Source organism: Mya arenaria, chromosome 1 (genome assembly GCF_026914265.1).
Source record: "Mya arenaria isolate MELC-2E11 chromosome 1, ASM2691426v1".
NCBI lineage: Eukaryota > Metazoa > Mollusca > Bivalvia > Myida > Myidae > Mya > Mya arenaria.
In genome coordinates this window covers 50,466,657-50,487,949 of record NC_069122.1, presented here as the reverse complement: position 1 = coordinate 50,487,949, position 21,293 = coordinate 50,466,657, and the positions used below count along the sequence as shown (strand labels likewise).

Here is a 21,293-nt window from a genome sequence, read left to right as displayed (position 1 = left end):
TCACTGATTTGACGAAGACGTCTTTGAGTAAAATGGAAGAAACATATTTATCCAGAACTCGCAGCAACACTCGTGTTGCAAAACAACGGTCCATAGTAGATTGGAGGTACATTCACCACCTCGTTTCCAGGTCAAATTAATATTTTAAGTTTATGAAACTCTTTTGCAAGGTTTGCACCGACCAGCATAGTAATCTTAGAATCTCACAGGAAATTATCATATGTCATTACCTAATTTCTGAAAATAAATCCTTTCATTCATGAAAGTAGAGGGTAAACTATGATAAGCACATAAGGCAGCTTGGTAACCACAGTTTGTAGTATGGTCCTATAACAAACATCAAGACTATACTTTTTAGACGTACACCTAAATTTTCAGCTCGAAATGCTCCTTCTGTTCCACAAAAGCCCCAACGCGTATATCGGGAAAATGATGCTCAGGCCGATAAAAAGGTATATAATGATTTATATTATCAGTACTGTTTAGAACGAGAGTACAATGTCTGTGTCTTTAAATATGCAACTTATGTTTAGCTAAGTCTTGGGAATGTTATATTCACTAATCTTTGTAATATTAAATTTGACATTCTTACTTTAATCTATATTTTATAAATGTGCAGGCAAGGAACCTATTTAGCTTTGCAAATTACAAAACAAGGAATAGTAAAGTAAGGGTCACATGACGTAACGTTGTCATGTTTTATTAACTGTGGAATAACGGTAAAAATGACCTGCCTACTTGACACTGAAGTAAACCTGTACTGCTGGATAGGTGCATTAAACTAAATACCTTATTATTGAAGAAGTGCATACAAATTGTTGTAGCTGTCCTTTTTCCAGGAAATGGAGCAGCAGAACTTCAAGGAAGGTAATTGTCAATTTATTCAGAAATGTTTTTGGTACATGTTCAATGTTACAGTACACATATTTGTCGAAAGGATATTTACATTCAGTGGGTACGTATCGTTAATTATTTAACATAAAGTATATTTGAAGAAATATGTATCTTAACCCGTCTGTTACATTTTACAATTCTACACATAATGCTAAATACTTAATAACAATTTATGTTTAGTGATATAAACATTTTTGAAATCCAATCTGCGATCTGTGTTGTCTTATATGCTTGCCTTTAGAGAAGTTCTAAAGACCAGTTTAAGTTTGTTTGAAGGATGGTTTTTGTTCGATTAAAATAATGTAAACCCATCAGTTTCCCTTCAATTGTTATAGTTGACATAGAAATAAAACATGTTCTTTTCCTGTTAAAAATCCGTTTAAATATCTAAGGATCTGTAATATTTGGTTTGAACTTTTATCATGTATTTTTAGTTTTCGGGACAACCACCACTGCAGCGTTGACCGAAACAGCGCAAACCACCCCTGGCGTTGCTGGCATAGAGCAAGCGACCTATCAGAGAAGCGAAGATAGCCCTAGACAGCAATCAGAACAGAGCGCAGTCTTCTTTATTTCGCCTTACGTTACCGTGGAAAAAGGATTCCCGACGGAAGGTGAATATATATCATCTTTTTTGCAATTGATTAAGCATAATTCTATTTTAATACTTATTTATAATTAAAATGTAACTTTTAGAATAACTGACTAATTATGCTCCAAGGAGAAGGATGTAATAATCGCATTTGATTTCCGTCCATGCGTCAGATCGTCTGTGCATCCTGGCGGTCGTCAGTTACAATAGTATCACAGCAATAAGTTCGTTATTATGATTGTAGAGCACCATTAGAAGATGCGTCGCGTAAATTCATGGTCTTACTTATAGGTAAACAATATACAATATTGAATTTTAAAGCAACACTGCATGTCTCACCGTTAAGTTTTTAACAAACTTATATGACTTATGATTATATGCAATAAAATCAAATCGACAAACATCAATCAAATAACAAAAAAGTAATAAATATTAAATATTTTTTAACAAATTAAGTTTAGAAATATACAATCTTTTGAATTCCAATCTGTGATGTGCGCTGCTCTCTTATATTTTATTGCTTGCATTGATGTTCAAAACACCAGAATATGTTTGTTTGAAGGAAGTATTGTCTCGATTCAAATGATGTTACATCGTTCTTTTCCCTCTAATTGGAACTGTTAGAAACCTAGAACTTGTTCACGTCATTTCATGTTTAGAAGTTGTTCCTACGCGCTTCGGTGCAAAATGTCGAAAAGCTGGATATACACAGCACTAAATAATCATGTCGAACGGTAAAGTCATTGTTTTGATTTATAAAAAGCTTTATCAGTGTTAGTAAGTTGGTGTGTATGATTTCTTGAAACTTCATTCCGGAATGACACAATCCTTCCAATATAAAGAATAGAGTTAATATGTTATGTGGGAGGTTTTAGAAATGAACGCAATTTTCTTATCAAAATTACATCATTAATATTTCAAACAAATAAGTGAATGAGGAAGTTATAACTTTTAGTAATAATTAAGATCGAGTTTACTGTGTGCTGTTCAACGAATAGGACTCTTTACTCAATTCAGTTTCCGACGGGCCAGCGATGGGTGACATGGCGGACACCGCCGCTGTCACCGCTGACATCCCCGAGACGGAAGGAGTGGCCAGTCAAAGGAGAACAGATACCCCTAATCATCAGGTCGGACAGACCGCGCTTGTCGTCATCCCGCCGGATGTTACCGTGTATAAGGGTTCCCCGACAAAAGGTATGCACATATATTATATTACTTCCTGTCTACTGTGTTGCGTCTTAATATATATACTTATACTCAATTCAAATGTTACTGACTTTTTAGCTCACCTTAGCCATCGGCTGTGGGTGAACTTTCAGGATCAATGAATGTTCGTCGTCCGTCGTCTGTCTTCCGTCGTCCGTCGGGCGTCCACACTTAGTTTGTTAACAATAGTGGTCACATTTTTGCCTCAATTGTCACGAATCTTAGTCAGAATGTTTGTCCCAGTAATTACTCGGACGAGTTTGAATATGGGTTATCTGGGATGAAAAACTAGGTCACATGACGCCAAAATTAAACAAAACCCATCTTGTTAACACTCTAGAGGTTTCTTTTTCAGTCCAAATATCCCAGACATTTGTCAAAACGGTTGATTTGCTGATTTCAAGTCCGAATATAGGTCATCTAGGGTCAAAACCTAAATCACAGAGACCAAATATGGACAATCTTGTTAACACTCTAGAGGTAACATTTTCTGACGAAATATCCTGGAAATTTGTCAGAAAGGTTGGTTCAATGATTTCTAAACAAAATTCGAATATGGGTCATCTGGGGCCAAAAACTAGGTGACAGAGCCCAAATATGGAAAAACATTGTTAACAATCTAGAGGTAACATTTTCAGCCCAAATAACCTGAAAATTTATCAGAAAGGTGGTATTCTTGATTTCTGGCTCATGTTTGAATATGGGTCATCTTGGGTCAAAAGCTATACCAAAGAGCCAAAATATGGAAAAACGTTGTTAACGCTCTAGAGGTAACATTTTCAGCCCAAATATCCTGGAAATTTGTTGGAAAGGTTGCTTTTGATGATTTCTAGCTCAAGTTCGAATATGGGTCCTCACTTTACACTTTAGAGAAAACATTTTCAGTTAAAATATCTTAGAAATCTGTTGGAAATATTGTTTCGATGATTTCTAGTTTAAGTTCAAAAATGGGTCATATGGGGCCAAAAACTAGGTCTCAGAGCCCAACTATGAAACAAACCTTGTTACCACTCTAGAGGTAACATTTGCAGTCCAAATTTCCTAGAAATTTGTCAGAAAGGTTGCTTTGATGATTTCACTTTAAGTTTAATAATGTGTTTTCTGTGGTAACAAAAATGTGTCATAGAGCCCAAATATGGAAAAAAAGTTGTTAACACTCTAGAGGTAACATTTTCAGCCAAAATATCATAGAATTTGTCTGAAAGGTATTTCATTGGTTTCTAGGTCAAGTTCGAATATGGGTCATCTTGAGTAAAAAATTTAGGTCACAGAGCCGAAATGGGAAAAAAAATCTTGTTAACACTCTAGAGGTAAATTTTTCAGCACAAATGTCCTGGACATTTGTCAGAAAGGTTGTTTCGATGATTTCTAGCTCAAGTTCGAATACCGATCATCTGGGGTCAAAAACTAGGACACTGAGCCCAAATATGGAAAAACCTTGTTAATACTCTTAGAGATAACATTTTCAGCCCAAATTTCCTGAAAATATGTCAGAAAGATTGCTTCGATGATTTCTAGCACAAGTTCGTTTATATGTCATCTGGGGTCAAAAACTAGGTCACAGAGCCCAATTATGAAAAACAACGTTTTAAACTCTAGAGGTACCATTTCCAGCACAAATATCCGGGAAATATGTCAGAAAGATTTTTTCGTTAGTTTTTAGCTCAAGTTCGAGTATGTGTCATCTGAGATAACTAGGTCACAGAGCCCAAATATGGTAAAACCTTGTTAGCGCTCTAGAGGTAAATTTTTCCGCCCAAGCATCATGGACATTTGTCAGAAAGATTGTTTCGTTGATTTCTAGCTCAAGTTCGAATATGGGTCATCTTGGGTCAAAAACAAGGTCGCAGACACAAAATATGCAAAAACCTTGTTTATACTCTTGATGTAATATTTTCAGCCGAAATATCGTGGAAATTCGTCAGAAAGGTTGTTTCGATGGTTTCTAGCTCTAGTTCGAATATGGGCCATATTGGGTCAATACTAGGTCACAGAGCCCAAATAAGAAAAACCTTGTTAACACTCTAGAGATAACATTTTTAGCCCAAATATCCTGAAATTTGTCAGAAAGGTTGTTTTGATAATGTTTGATTCAAGTTCGAATATTGATCATCTGGGGTCAAAAACTAGGCCACAGAGCTCAAATATGGAAAAACGTTGTTAACACATTAGAGGTAACATTTTTAGTCTTAATGTCCAGAAAATCTGTCAGAAAGGTTTTTTGTTGATATTTCTTATTTAAGTGTTGTTCTTTGGTCACTAACATGCAAACTATCAAAGCTATCACTTTCAAACTTCCTGTTTACTATCAATTGTACAATATGAAATAAATAACCGTAAATGGGTAAAATCAAACAGGTCCTTTTAAAAAGTGGATTGATTATAGTTTTACTTGCGACGTACAGGCGGGAGAAGTCCAGTATATAGTCCGATCAATAATTGTTGAACTGTTTATCAGGTGAGCGCTATATGGCCATCTTGGCCCTCTTGTATTTTCTTATTGTTTTATCTTTTTAGTTTCATCTTTATACCTGCCATGTTTAAAATTGGGAAGCGTTCAATGTATATAATTGTAATGGGGGAAGAAACGCATGTGTTTATTTCATGTAATAAGAAACATGCATGTTTTCTTGATTTCGTTAAGCCTAATTGTGGCGACACAATCCCTATTATCCAAAAACATACTCTTTTTGGCGTCATCCGATAGGTTTTGACAATTGACGCGGTTTTTAATCAATAATGTACTTTTAACATTTGGCTTTCTTAAAGTATCTAATACAATTTTTTTGGACTAAGAATATTCAGGAGGGATTTATGTTATCTGTGGATTAAAATATGAGAGAGCAAAATAAGAATATTAAGGATAAGAAAAGGAAAAACAATAAAGATTGGGGTAGTAAAACATTTCCTTCATAGGTAAAAGTACGTATAGATATCCAAGGAACAGTTATCTTCCGGTGTCGGATGATATTAAATTACTGATCAATAATTTAGTGTTAGTAATACTATTGTTCGAGTTAACTGCGAGCTTTTGAACGAATTAGACTCACATGTGTTACTGAAATTAGATTCCGACGACCAAGCGATGGGTATCATGGCGGAGAGCACCGTCGTCACCGCTGACATCGCCGGGACAAAGGACGTAGTCAGCCAGAGGAGTACCGATACCACTAAACATCAGAAGGAACAGACCGCGCTCGTCGTCATCCCATCAGATGTTACCGTGTATAAGGGATCCCCGACAAATGGTATACACATATATTATCTTACTTCCTGAACGTCACTCTATTTTCATTATTACGTCCTAATGTATATACTTATACTTAATTCAAATAGTACTGACCTTTGTAATAAACCCAAGACACACATTTCTTTTGTCATTTTACAGGTTTTGACAATTGACGCGGCTGTCTAAACAAATAACTTTAACTAAGTATATAAAAAAAAAAAAAAAAAACACTTCAGTGATTGAGATAGTAAAACATTTGCTTCACAGGTAAAATTCCGTAAATATATCCAAGGAACAATAATTCTTCGGTTTCGGATAATATTAAATCACTAACCAATAGTTAGGTGTTTGTTATACTATACATCGTGTGCTGTTAAAACAAATCAGACTTACATTTATTACTCAATTTAGATTCCGACGGCCCAGCGATGAGTGACATGACAGAAAGCACCGACGTCACCGGTGGCATCGCTGATACGAAGGAAGTGGCCAGCCAGAGGAAAATCGATACCCCTAATCATCAATCGGAACACACCGCGCTTGACGTTATCCCGCCGGATGTTACCGCGTATAAGGGAACATCGACAAAAGGTATATATAATCTAACTTTCTGTACCTTGCTCTATCTTAATTGTTAAATTTATCCTTTTATATTTCTTTTTTGATTAATCTTCATAATGTTTTCATTGAATTTGATTGATCATTTGGAATTTATATATATATATATATATATATATATATATATATATATATATATCTACTTAGGGCATTAAGGTGACCGTATATTTTTCACGGCATTAAGGAGACAATTTGTATATTTTTTGTTTTATACTTTATTTTGCTTTTTTGTTGATAATTTAGTATTGAAATGATCATTTATTATGAGTACAAAATTTAGGTTTCTTAAATTAATTAACAAAAAATATACGTAATTTGCGGTCTCCTTAATAATTTGTAAGTATGTTGCAGGTTTTAAGGGGACAGGTATATATTTAGAAGGGTTTATGGAGACCAGTGTATATATAATATTATTTTTGAGGCATTAAGGGGACCATCCATATTTTATGGCATTAGGGGGACAAATTATATATATTTAACTTTTGACAGTATAGGCTCCCGTAACCTTAAGAGACAACTTGGTAATAGTATTTTTTATAATTGTGTATAATAAATCCACAAACAATGACCAGTCGAAACGGGAGGACTGCAAATTTCATAGGATATTCATCAGAACTCTTTTACAGACCATCTCATTCATTAAATGCAAGTCAGATTCAGTCACTTGGTCTCTGTGCCGTTTGATAAACAAAATATATAATGACCAGGGGCGGATCCAGGAATTCTCGTTAGAAGGGGGCGTTACTTAGGGGCGTTTGCAGGAGGATTGAGGGTTACTCAATCAAGTAATTTTTAACAATTTGTAGTCGGAAATGATGCATTATGTGTATATTTTATTATTTTCTTCTCATATATTGACACAAAAAGTAAACTTGGATGATTTTAGAGGGAGCGCACGCCAACTGCACCCCTTCTCAATCCGCTAGTGAATGGTGACTTAATATTTGATATATTATGGTTAAATAGAACTTTCAGTTGAATTATATAGAAACTGTAAATGCTAAATACAAGTTCTGTGCTTGTAAAAACAATAAAAGTTTCGTCTGCACACGAATGTGTCTGTTAACGCTTGAACAGTTATATAGCTCATGATTAAAGAACATTGTTCATTGGGTTCATTGTGACCCATGGAAGTTTTTTTTATTAAATTCCAACTTCCCCTTAAATTTTACTTGCCTAAAAGTTTAACCTAAGTCAATCAGTGGCCATAACTTGTATTAAGGATATGGAGTTATGTAACCTCATTGGCTTATGGTCCTGAACAATTGTGTGAAGTATTAAGTCAATTTAATGAAGGGTATAGAACGCCTTAACCAATAGGCTACGGAGACGGTTTTAATGCATGTACTCAATTGCAGATTCAGGGGGCGGGTTGGGGGTGGGGGGAATCGGTCCCAGCGCGCGCGCCGTCCCCCACCCCTTTGAATCGTCCGTTTATAATATGTTCTCAGTCAATATCGGGAAAAATACAATATTAAGATAAAAATGCACTATTTCGGACTATAAATTGGGGGAGTCTAACCCCCCCCCCCCCCCCGGTCCAACATTTCAAGCCATTCAATTTCTGTTCTGAGGGAGGGACGGATGTGGAAAGATTAGGCCCATGAGTTTCACGTACCCCTTCTTAAGTCAATTCCAGAATCTGCCACTGATATCTGTAATCAGAGTTGTTGTTTCATAATGTTATTGTTCCTTTAAACAGTTTAAACCTTTTATGTCATCAACATAAACAGTATGCATGTTCAGTAAAAAAATACTCTGTATACAACGTTCTCGTACTCCAGAGCGATGATGCTATGCATTATTTTTATCACCATCTGACTGACTGAGTAACTGCCAAAACTTTTCCGTTAAAGAGACTCTCTCATGTTTTGGCACCAAACATATTTTTTCTCGTAATGCATCTGAAAACACTTATATGTATATTTATTTTACTCCTTGGTACTGAAATTGCAGAAATAATAGTAACCAGGTTGATTTTCTTACTTCAATTGCATTTTAAAAAAACGATTGAAGTATTAAAAATTAATCTTGTTCAAGTTGGGAGCAAGCACATAGGGGTGCAGATAACACATAGAATAAAAAACGGATCGCTTATCCACTCGCCCACAGGGACTCATACTAAGGTGTTGAATATTTTAACCTTAATGGAAGTTATTGGTTTATCACGTGATTATGTCAATCAACTGATTGTGCAACAGCCTTTTGTTGAATCGGGTTAGTAACGCATTTCCAAATATTGGACTTCAAAGACTATATGTTAGCACATATCAACATTTATTGAAGGGTTTCAGCCATCAATAGCTTAGCTTTAACACTTCGTTTGATACGCCATACTTTATTTCGTAATAACAATCTATAAAATCCAAGTAAAAGATGCATTTTTAAAACCCTTAACGCTTCATAATCATATCCTCTTTAGCGGCTGAGGAAGCCGGTCCAAACCATTCACATACTTTCCGAGTTTCTTAATACGAGGGTATAGCCAGAAGTTCGTGGAATTCCTTAATACAATCAACACATTTTAATATTTTTCAACGCTCGCTATAAAATCTATTTCAGCTGTAAATGACATAGAAAACTTCAAACTGATACATAAAATATAAAGGAAACTACAGCTTTTTCATTAACATGAGATCAGTATAGCCCGCGCAGTTCAAACGTCAGAATCTGACGTCAACGTCATAACTTATCAAAGTAAGAGCCGTTCGCCGCAATACAACGTCGAAGTCTCGCTACCCACTGCCGCTAAATGTCACTGAACCACTCTGACTTGTAAAAATACAGGCGTGTCTGAGCTTCACTCTGTAGTGCCTGAAAGTCATTGAAGCGTTTACCTTTAGTTCACATTTAAGTTTCGGAAATAAGGCAAAATCGCATGGTGGTAGGTCTGGCGAATAAAGGGGGTGGGGAAGGATCTCCGCTTCAAGCTGGATTGTCGCGGTAGTCGGTGCCTCCTCCGATCTATGTGCTGATGCATTTTCCTGGTGAAGAATCCACCCATCATGCAACGCCAGTGGTCTCTTAAATGCCATCGCCCTCTACAAGTCACGCCTCAAAACCTTAAATGGAGAACATAACTGAGGCTTATAACATTTGTCGCGTTTTGCGTACTTCATCAAATATAATTAAAACTAACACTTATTCAATCCCATATTTTTAATCATAAACTTTTTACAACATTGTTTTATGCAGATTTTATCAAGTCCTAAATATTGATAAAAATGAATTTTGTTATATATCACTTTACCTTTTAGTAGGAAGCACCCGTCACAGATTGGCTCTGCGGAACTGCATGGAGTAGGATAACACCGTGCACATCAAAGAAGAAAATGAACATATACTTTCCTATCGAGCAGGATGGTCGTGCCTTCTTCGGAGGCGGGGAACTGGTAGTCTTCCATTGACTGCTTTGCTGTTTTGTCTCAGGGTCGAATTAAAACAGTCAGGTTTCATCGCAAGTGACTATCTTCTCAAGAAAACGGTTTCCTTCCTTTTAGTGCCGAGCTAAGGATCGGCGTGATTCCCGTACTCTTTTGCTCATCTCATCTTCTGTCAGCAGCCGTGGAACCCAACGCGCACTCACTCGACTCATTTTCAAACTGTCTTTCATTATCCTCCGTACCGACCCATAACTCATGTCCAACATCTTGCATATTTCATAAAGAGTGACTCGACGATCAGCGTCAACGATGTTTTTTACGGCCTCGACGTCACACACTGTAGTTTGTGAAACCGGTCGCCCAGACCTCACGTCGTCACAAATGCTTTCCCGCCCCTCACTGAACCGCTTGTGCCACTTGTAAACTAGCATTCGCTTCACTTGAGTTTCACTCGATGCTTCATTCATCAGTTAAGTGTTTGCGATGGAGTTTTCCCTAGGTTTACACATAACTGTATCACTGCCCGTTTTATCAATCTGTCTTCTGGCGTCATTTTAAACAAAATTTAACTATTCCGTTCAAGCTAAAATGTTTCCTTTGAAATAAACAAACAAACGCACTGACTTAAAACTTCACTTCATCACACGTTATTAACGTCACGTCAAATGGGCAAACCTTCGCGCCGTTTTATTGGTTTCAATGTGAGTGGTCAACAAAACAAGATATTGTCATGGGTTATTTTAGCAACTGCGGAGGAATGCGCGACCACCTGTTTCCATAGTGATCACTACGTTGTCGTTATAACATGCTTTACGATGAATCTCGCATTCTTAATTTCAAATTACCTGATTATTATTGTATGAAAGTTTAAAAGATATGCTGCATATTGTTTTCATTTTATCAAGCTTTTCCACGAACTTCTGGCTATGCCCTTGTATATAAATCTCTTATAAATTTGCCAAATAAAATTCAACATGGGTAAACAATTATAAAAAAAATAACGTATTTTATGTATTGTAACATATTTATAAAAAATAGTCACTTGAATCAAATGAACATTTTCAATGTACTTTCTTTCTCGCGGAAAGTGGACATTTCATCTTACTCCAACAAGTGTGGGGTATGGTTGATTCTCTTCGTGACTGAAATCAACTTTTTTAAACACTTGGTGCATTTCAAATGTAGTCCATATAAACATCCCCTTCAGATTCTTTGACGATTGCATTTCCATGGGAGATCACTGCGTAGGATAAACATACAAGTGTTGTTTAGCCACACTGTGGTTTCAATTATGTCAGGGGCGTAGCTACCCCTCTATTCATGAGGATTCATAAATGTGCTGGGGGTTCGGGGCAAACTTGAAAATTTTGAAAACCATGGTGCAATCTAGTGCATTCTGGGCGTTCCGATGTGCATTATTTAGTACTGGAAAATAACCAGTTTTAGATTCATGTAGTCAAGTTCGCATACTGCAACTTTGGTTGATTTTTTTGTCAGAATCATGTGGATTCAGCCGCGTATTCACGTATAGGCGGCTACACGCCCGTATGTTGTGCATATGAATGTATAATTTGGTTTAAATGATGCATCCTTAATATAACACCTCCTTGCTGCTACACCAATAGAAACTTCATGGGATGTTAATAGTAAAAGAACTAGCACTGACGTTCCAATTTTTGTCTGGGTCATTTAAATAATAGAAAACAATTTACAAGATAAACAAATTTGTTTTGACTTCTTTAATGAATTATATAAAAAACATTGTACAAAGATATCATGACACTTTTAAACAATAAGTATGGTTGTTAATTAAACAGTATGCTAGCTTTAAAGATTTAGGCAAACCATTGGAATTTTACAGCGGTCTTAAAAGGTGTATTTAAAGCTGCAATCTCACCGATTGATCGTTTTGACTACCGGTACTCTTTTATTGTTTGTCTATAAATGGACAATTTTTTTGCATAAATGTCTAGACCCAATTTTAAGTGATATAAGAATGCTGAAAAAAGATCAGATAGCAGTTTATCATATTTATGTTAAAACAAGAGGCACATCAGTGCCTGTGCTCCACTGGCCAAAAGGTTCAATTTTGCTATTTTTAGCTGTGGCGGCCATATTGTGCAATGGACCAGAACCATTTGAGCAATTTTAATAAAGGACCACCCAAGGAACATTACTGTCAAGTTTCATCAAAATCTGCCGAACCGTTTCAGAGGAGATGTCGTTTAAAGATTTTGCTATTTTTAGCTCTGGCGGCCATATTGTGCAATGGACCGGAACCATTTGAGCAATTTTGGTAAAGGACCACCAAAGGAACATTCCTGTGAAGTTTTGTCAAAATCCGCTTATCAGAGGAGATGTCGTTTAAAGTAAAAGTTTACGCACGCACGCACGCACGCACGAACTCACGACGGCCAGTGGAGCTAAAAATGATGTTTTATGGCTAAAAGCATTACGAACAATTTAATGTAAATGAAATTTTCGGCACTTTTACATTTCTGATGGGTTCTATTGTGAATTATCTAATATGACTGAATTAAAGGAATGATAACCAAATCAGCAGATTTTGAGACAATTTTGTGTCTTAACTGACAATCTGTAAGAGTGCAGCTTTAAGTGTTGATCTAAAGCTTCATATACACATTGTTATATTGTCAATAACTGTTTAAAAGGTCTCATGTACTAAATAAGATAATAATTTTCATACAATATCTAAAATTGATCAAAATAAATAAAGTACCATTATACCTATTTCTCTAAAAGGAAAAGTGCCTTTTCTCATCTGACAATACCATTCAAAGCCATCATTTCAACTATGAATTTATTTTTAACTTTCAACTTTTCTATAGCATATGCAACAAAATATACCAAAAATACAAGCCATGAACAATATGATTGTTCAACTTGCATTATCTTTGGCCTTTTGAAACGACCATTTTCCAGTTTTGTCTATTTGTAAGTTATGCCCTGAGGAATAAAGTATGACTGTATGAATCATAAAAAGCAATAAAAACACTAAAAATATGCCCCAACCCCTGTAATTTCTAATACAGTAGTAAAATCAAGAAATTAAACATTTAGAGCTGCACTCCCACAGATATACCGTTTTCACAACTTTTTTTGTTTTTGAATGAGCAATTTTTTTGCGTTATTATCTGCAAACCAATGATAAAAGATTGCTGACAAAAGATCAGATCACAGATTTCATATTTCCGTTCAAAAATTAATGTTACTAACGGTTTAAGAAAAGTGCATAAAACATCAATGTTTTAACTTAAATAGAAAAATCTGCCATTTAATTTTTCGCAAAAATTGGATGGTTCCAATCCAAGACATAAAATGAGAAAAGTTGTCAAAACGTCCAAAATGTGAGAGTGCAGCTTTAACGTTTGAAAGAAACTCTGTTTGCCTCGTGCCCCTGAACAGGGTTTAATTATATTATATGCCCAGTGGGTTTGTCCCTGTATATTTGATTGTATGATTGCAGTAATGGATAATGGTCTAATTATCTTCTGACAATTTTTCACCAATTTTAAAGAAACAGAAAACACATATTAAGCTCATATAACGCTGTTCAATTTAATCTCATTCATTAGGATGAGAAAAATTCCCTAAAAATATTAATTGTGGAAACATATCTCATTTAAATACATACAGGAAATGGCGACATCATTTACCCATTAGTATGAAAAATGCAGTTTCCTGATATTTGAATAGCGGTTCTTTATTTAAGCATCTCAATTCATTCAACATACACATAGTATGTATCAAGTTTCAAAGGAAACCAAATCATCGTAACGATGGTTTTCAAAGCAAATATTCACACTCTTGACAAACTTCTTTTCCTAGTTTCAACTTTTGAGACTTTTTGATGAGCCTGCACCTTCCCCCTCTTATGCTGTGGCTTCAAGCAATAAAGCTACCAGCTCAAGTTGCACAACTGGTGAACAAGACTGCTGATAGTCGACAAACTGCACACCTGATGCCATGATAAATCATGTCCATCGACTTCCAGAATGAAGAAATGACGCAGCACAGAATTGATTTCAATTGGACCTCTCTGTACTTTCATCCCCTTGTTGTAGTCAAAGACTATATCTAAGTGTGCAGTGCGGGATCTTGAGAAGCTTTCTGCTCCTCTGATGAAGTAAGTTTGGCAGAGTGTGAAACTCCTGTCTACTCATATGCCTGGACACATGTGATCTATGTCTTCTTGTGTGTGCCCAACCATCACCTGAAATTGTTTTAGAGGAAGTTAGTGCTTGATTACAAGTCAATGTGACAAAACAAGGTCTTTCATTTATGCCACCAAGAACTAGTATTCCAAGTTTCATAACTCGTATGTTAACTCAAAGCAATTGAGCAGAAACTGTTTGGTAATTAATTTTAAGTCACTGCTTCCACTTATACTATCAGTAATATTGAACGTGAACCGACTGACCAAAATGCTATTCTAAATAATTTTTATGTGCAGAAACCTTAATCCTATTGACACAAAAGTAATCCAATAGTATGTCTTCACAAACCATTCTACAACAATATTTTGTCAATTTAACTCAAAGATTGATTATTGTTTTTTTGTCAGACAAACACAGAGATGGCCCTATATCGCTCACCTGATTTGAGAAAGGATTCTAACTTAGTTATTGTTTGGACACTAACTGGACACTTTTGGTCTGACTTTATAATGCTGCTGGTGAAAATATTAAAAGTCCGTAAATAATGGGCTTACAAAAACATGAAATAAAATGTATTTGTTTAAAAATTACAAAGGGCCATAACTCTTACAATATTTAAGTTTGTATTGAGCAGAATAAAAGGCTTTGCCTAAAATACAAACTTAAAACTATATTTACAAGTAAAACAAAACAAGAGCACTGCGAAACGGAGCATTATACGCCCGAAGAAGATTCGGCTCGAGGTCCTTTTAATGTAGTGATGATTTGTATAAAGTTATTTGAAAATCGCTTTATTAGTTACCAAGTTATGGCCCGGACACGGAATTGCTAACGGACGAGTAACAAAGATGTGGCCCGGACACAGAATTGCTAACGCCCCCCCATGGTGATTCTAGTCTTTCAGGTATGGACCTGGAAATTGCGCGCGACACATCCTTTTAATGTAGTGATGATTTGTATAAAGTTATTTGAAAATTGCTTTATTAGTTACCAAGTTATGGCCCGGACACGGAATTGCTAACGGACGGACAGACGGACGGACAGACAGACAGACGGACAGACGATGGAGGCCATAACATAATACGACCCTTCGGGCGTATAAAAATCTACAAATATGTTTTTTGTATCTGGTTTTTGAGAGAGAATGATCGGAAGAAAACATCACACATTTACAATCACATTAAAAAATAATTTAGTTTTTTTTTTAAATTACATTCTATTTCAAAAACACTGCAAAAGTCAAGACACTTACGTTTCAATTTCTTGATTTCAATTTCTTGATTTAATACATTGATGATTATCAATTCTTATGAAGCGAGATGGATCTTACACTCTGACCAGTGCAACGTGCATGTTCTTAGTTGCTCAGTTATTACCTTTCTTAAAATTCTCCTCCTGATCTGAGCCACGCCAAAATGATGGGAGATTTGTTGTATTTTCCATCGGAATGTATAGCACCTCTGTGTTTCTGTTTGTCTCCTGAAATAGTAAAAGTTTATTAATAATAATCACAATAATAATAATCAGTGACTTTTACTGAAATTATTTTCACCGATTGTGCCTTGCACATTGGGGAACAAAGTTGACTTCTGAGGAGAAGATTTTTCCATATAGACATATAACAAAAAGTAGCTCCGCACCCTGGAGCAATGATTTTTATGAATCAATATCCGGTGAAGAAAATTCATACAGGGTATTGAAACATTTTTTTGCTTCAAATGAAGACTTTTAAAAAAGATAACTTAACTAGCTCTTCATCATATTAAATAAAAATTAGCAGTCTATGCCGCACACGGAGCCCCGCATTTGATCTTTTACCATAGTTTGATTGAGAGTTAAGTTTCACATCGACAAGTCTTTACAGGTCTATTAAAGCTGCACTCTCACAGATTGAACGTTTTGAAAAAGGTTATAATTTTTATCTTGGAATGAACCAATGTATGCAAAATGCATGGAAACCTGTGATATAAGACGGCTGACAAAAAATGTCTTTGAATTCCCGTCAAACATGTCCGAACCAAATTCAAACTTTGGATAATCACTGTCATTCACGATGAAATTCAGCACTTCTTGCCCAGTATATATACGTTTACTTTTAGCGGAAGGCAAATTAAAACAAACACATTTGTCCGAAAATTAATCAAGCTTTAAATGGTAGTAGAATTGTCATTTGTTCATGTAATTTTCAAGAATCATGAAAGGAAATAAATGTTCTCATGTTGCCAATTTAGTCTCGATCATCTAGACGCTTGTATCCAGATCTATATCGTTCATTGACTCTAATTAGAGCGGCTTCATGATTGAGACTAGCCGGTTCTTTGATAATTGTTACGATCGAACAGTGGTTGAAAATGTAAAGTGAGACCAGTTTTTTACCTGTTATTGAACAAACTGTTATGTTGGCAGGACTGTCCTCCTCAGCAATGCAAAGAACAGCAATGACTGGCTGGCACTCTGTAAAATGGCGATTAAAACATTATGTCCAATTAAAACTGTCCCATTCTAAACAATCCATCAGCAATATATATAAATGAGCTGCGCCATGTGGAAATGTGTCTTGGGAAGTTGACATCATTCCATGTAATGATGTCACAAGATGAGCAGAAGACATTACTTACTATGCAGTAAAAGTTCTTACTTTAACAGTAAAGATATCTTTTTTTGAGGAAATTAATCAAAGTGAGCTCTTTTATGTCATGTTTCTACAGTACCGTAGGTCTTGTACACATCTATGTTACATATATAAATAATAAACAGGAATAAAATGAGGAGTTGTGTACACACTAATTCCTCCTTATGTCCTGTGTAACTCAAGAAAAACAATTCATAATTCTAGTAAAAACAATCCATAATTCTAGTAAATCTCTAGAATTCCCTTACTTTTCTCCCTGTACAAAAATGAATGAGGAGTTGCAAACAAGCAGGGCCATAAAACTTTTGCCATTTAAACTGTACCACAACAGCAATTTAAAGACAGTGATACTCATTGATGGAATAGGCACTTAGACAGCTACATTTTCTGAGAAATGGAGATCAGACTAAATTCTCCAGAGATAATTTATAGCTTTATTTGAAATAAAGAACATGTTACAGTGTTTATGTTAAACTTGTTACTTATCCCTGATAACACAATCATTACCTTCAAAATGGTGATAAAAAAATATGCATGGACTGAAATGACAGCTGATTTGTCATTGGATGCATATGAGGCAGGTCATCTACTGGTCATACCTAATCTTCATGTCAAGTTTGATGACCATAGGTCCGGGAATTGTTGAGTTATCACTCGGACAAGCTTTGGTCTTCCAACAGACCGACCGACATGTGCAAAGCAATTATATAACCCCTCTGCTTCGAAGGGGGGCATAATTAAACTAGATGTTCACTGAAAACTGATACTTCAACTCATGCATTTAGTGACATATAAATTTCTACCGTCTACTATATAAGAAAATAAAATATGGACAATCAGAAAACCTTTTTTCAGCTTACAGTCACACTGACCTTGACCTTTGACCCACTGACCTCAAAATCAATAGGGTTCATCTGCTGGTCATGACCAATAAGCCTACCTAGTATGAGGTCCCTGGGTCAAAGCGTTCTCAAGTTATTGATCGGAAACCGTTTTTCATGTTACAGTCACACTGACCTTGACCTTTGACCCACTGACCTCAAAATCAATAGGGTTCATCTGCTGGTCATGACCAATAAGCCTACCTAGTATGAGGTCCCTGGGTCAAAGCGTTCTCAAGTTATTGATCGGAAACCGTTTTTCATGTTAAGGTCACACTGACCTTGACCTTTGACCCACTGACCTCAAAATCAATAGGGTTCATCTGCTGGTCATGGCCAATACACCTACCAAGTATGAGGTTCCTGGGTCAAAGCGTTCTCAAGTTATTGATCGGAAACCGTTTTTCATGTAAAGGTCACACTGACCTTGACCTTTGACCCACTGACCTCAAAATCAATAGGGTTCATCTGCTGGTGATGACCAATACACATACCAAGTATGAGGTCCCTCGGTCAAAGCGTTCTCAAGTTATTGATCGGAAACCATTTGGTATTCCGACCGACCGACAGACAGACCGACCGACCGACCGACCGACCGACCGACATGTGCAAAACAATATACCCCACTTTTTTCAAAAGGGGGCATAATAAAAACAAATATACCTTATTAAACACTGTTTACTATCACATCTGTACCCCCCCCCCCCCCCTCCCCCCTTCTTACATACCTAAGCGGCTCTTACCAAAGTAAAGAATGAAAGGTCCACAAGGCCAATTATAAACCATGAACCATGAGAATCCTGTTTACTAATTTGATTTTAAATCACCCAAAAGGCTTTCTACACATAATGGTTCCTTAATTTAAATCTAGCCTCCAAAGTTGTGATTTCATTGAAAGACTTGAGATACCTTATTTAAAAAAAGCTTAAACGCAGAAGTCTGGACGGGTATACGAGCCTGGAAATAAATACACAAAAGCTCACCATGCTGCTAAGGATTCTTATATAATTCCCGGCCCAAGTTCAGCTGGAGATGTTGATTCCACACGACTGGATAACCGGCCCAGTGCACCCAAGCTTGGCAGTATCTGCAAGAGGAGGGTGTATATCTGGGAAAACGCATTTATAATCAATTTGCGAAAGTTCTTATCCGCCATAAGTAGTGAACATGTATGTGGCTTATAGATTATCTGAAATGAAGTTTAATAAAGGAGACAAGGTTCGGTCTGGGATCTAAACCTGGATTTTGATGCTGAAATTGTAAGTTTTGTTCAAATGAAGTATAAACTTAAAGTGAGTACATAGATATCTTTAAGCCCAGATTTATCACTTACCTGAAGTTTGTAGGGCTACAATTTGCTGTAAACTGCAGGAACTGTCCCCATGAGCCTTTTGTCTGTTAGGGGAATGGTGGCTTAGGTAATTGGTGGTACCACTCTGCATTTCTTATCCACACACAACACAGTGTATCTGAAAATGACAGAGAATGGCCATGCACTTATGAAAGCTATGCTAGAAATACGCCGTTATGAGTGTATCAGATGACATTTCCACACAGAAATTGTGAGGCCACCAATACAGCAGTACTGACATCAATGACGAAAACATATATATCTGTCATGGAGCTGTGCTGGTTCTGTGGCGTCAAAACCACTGCAACTTGGCAATTCACTAGAAACATCTTTTCAGAAAAAAGAAACAACCAATACTGGGTAGCCTTTGTCACCCAGTGAACACCCAGAGCATCTTGTTACTTTGAGCATCTATTTACTTAGAAGTACAATGTAGCGTCATTAAGATCTCAAATTAACAAAAAAGTGTATCCGAAAGCTTTAAATACTGAACGAAGTGTAACTTTGAGGCGGGCTGCGAGCAAATACTTTCAAGGGCAGAAATCTCCCAGAAGTTTGAAAAAGATTATGCAAAGCTCTAGCTTGATGATTTTGGCCCAATTTCAAATTGTTACTCAGTAACACGACGGCGTAAATTTAATCAAACATCAATATAGTTACACAGGAAAATAAGAAATAGCTTTAAACTCTCTCACATTCATGAAAGAGTGTCTGGTGACGGTTAAACATTCAGCCTGGTGGCTGGGGTAACATATCTAAATCCCTAAATGGATGATCTGATCCCAGCCAACAGATCAGCGAAACACGAATTGTATTGCGTGTCCAGGGGGGGGGGGGGGGGGGGGTCCCAAGGATATCTTGACGCAACTTACCATAGCCGCCTTGCGTTTTTGTTCACAAAGCCGGCACACACAGTTCATTCTCAGTTTGCATGTTGTGTACTGAAAAGTTCAAGCTTTCCATGACACTCGCAATAAACCTATCCATGAATTAAAACAAATTAACAAATAACTACCAGGTAATTATGGAAATATAAATGTCATTTTTTACTTGATTGATAAATACAACTTATATTGCAGTCAAACTGGATAAAATATCAGAAAAATGTGTCCTGTTCCAAAAAGTGTGTTTTGAAGTTGCAGACAATAGTCCAAAGACCAAGAATTTAAGTGTTTAGACAGGGGCAGGCAAATCTTAAAAAAAATGTCAAAACTTTAAAATTTAAATAAAACTAAAATTGTACAAACCTTATATAAATCATGTGTACACTTGAAAATACATACAAGGATACAATGTACACATAATCAAACGCTACCTGAGAGAATAATTTTTTTTCAAGAACTACTTGAAGGGGTACTGTGACCCGCAAGCATTTCGTTGTGGGCGGACACCTTTAAACCTCTTTCCCGCACATTAATTAAACACATCTTATGTTTTGTCAGTGCCGGTTTTGATGACCAGTATAAATCTAAAAGCAGTTTTTCTGCCAATATTTACCCAAATGATTTGGATGAATGCTTAACAAGAAAGTGCAGTGTACACAATCAAATAAAGTATTTAGTGTTCCAGAAATAATGAGCAATCTGAAATCTGACCCCTTACATTCCTTAAATATTCACAAAGAGTTAAGTTCAAATTTAAGCAACATAAATCACATTCAAGCAGAATAATTTTAAGCAAAAATGAGCATGAAAATAGAAACCAACTGAATTGTATTTTCAAATGTTCCATCCGTGTTTGTTTGTTATCTTTTTATGATTCAAATGGTAAAAAAATGGTGCAAATGTGAGAAGCTCTGAAGAAGAAAACTGATATTTTAATAGAAATAGTGATGAAATCACTGACATTATGTTTACTTAGCATCTAAAGCAACAGACCAACCAGACCTACCAGTATGCTAATCTATATTTAACTGCTAAATTTTAAAAACCCTAAACATACAGATAAGATCTGTGGCGCAGTTGTTTACATTGTGTGATTAAAATTAAATTTTTGGTGGTGATTAGTATAAATCCAAGATTTGTTTTCAGAAGATCAGCAATAATGTTTTTTCTTTGTCTCAATGAAAAATGTAATGTTCAAGTTCATAAGCGCTGTTTAATCTGAGAATTTCCCTTGGTGTGAACCGCTTACTGTGTCCAAGTCATCCAAGCTGGATCTAAGACATTACTACAATATGGGCAATTCGCTCTGCCATTTTTATAGATAATTGTGTATTCCAAAGGTATTCTTTTGGTACATTGAACTCACAACAATATTTGAACTCCTGACGTCCAGCACCACTGTCAGATTATCTAATCCAACCACTATGCCATTGCATGCTCTT

General features: G+C 36.1%; 1 protein-coding gene and 1 long non-coding RNA gene across 2 annotated transcripts in view; one reads left to right on the top strand and one right to left on the bottom strand.

The window, feature by feature from the left end:
- Nucleotides 1–382: 382 nt before the first annotated feature.
- Nucleotides 383–21,293, top strand: part of LOC128232738 (uncharacterized) — a 37,103-nt gene continuing 16,192 nt past the window's right edge. The window contains exons 1-6 of the mRNA XM_052946462.1: nucleotides 383–452; nucleotides 840–867; nucleotides 1,329–1,508; nucleotides 2,504–2,683; nucleotides 5,764–5,943; nucleotides 6,336–6,515. Coding sequence (XP_052802422.1) covers nucleotides 843–867; nucleotides 1,329–1,508; nucleotides 2,504–2,683; nucleotides 5,764–5,943; nucleotides 6,336–6,515 — 745 coding nt within the window. The 5' untranslated portion in view covers nucleotides 383–452; nucleotides 840–842. The remainder of the gene's footprint in view (nucleotides 453–839; nucleotides 868–1,328; nucleotides 1,509–2,503; nucleotides 2,684–5,763; nucleotides 5,944–6,335; nucleotides 6,516–21,293) is intronic.
- On the bottom strand, nucleotides 11,650–19,907 carry LOC128232748 (uncharacterized). The gene is made up of 6 exons (XR_008260568.1): nucleotides 19,840–19,907; nucleotides 18,950–19,085; nucleotides 18,600–18,703; nucleotides 16,480–16,557; nucleotides 15,480–15,582; nucleotides 11,650–14,159 (listed from the first exon to the last, which is right to left on the bottom strand). It is a non-coding gene; the product is annotated as an uncharacterized LOC128232748 (long non-coding RNA).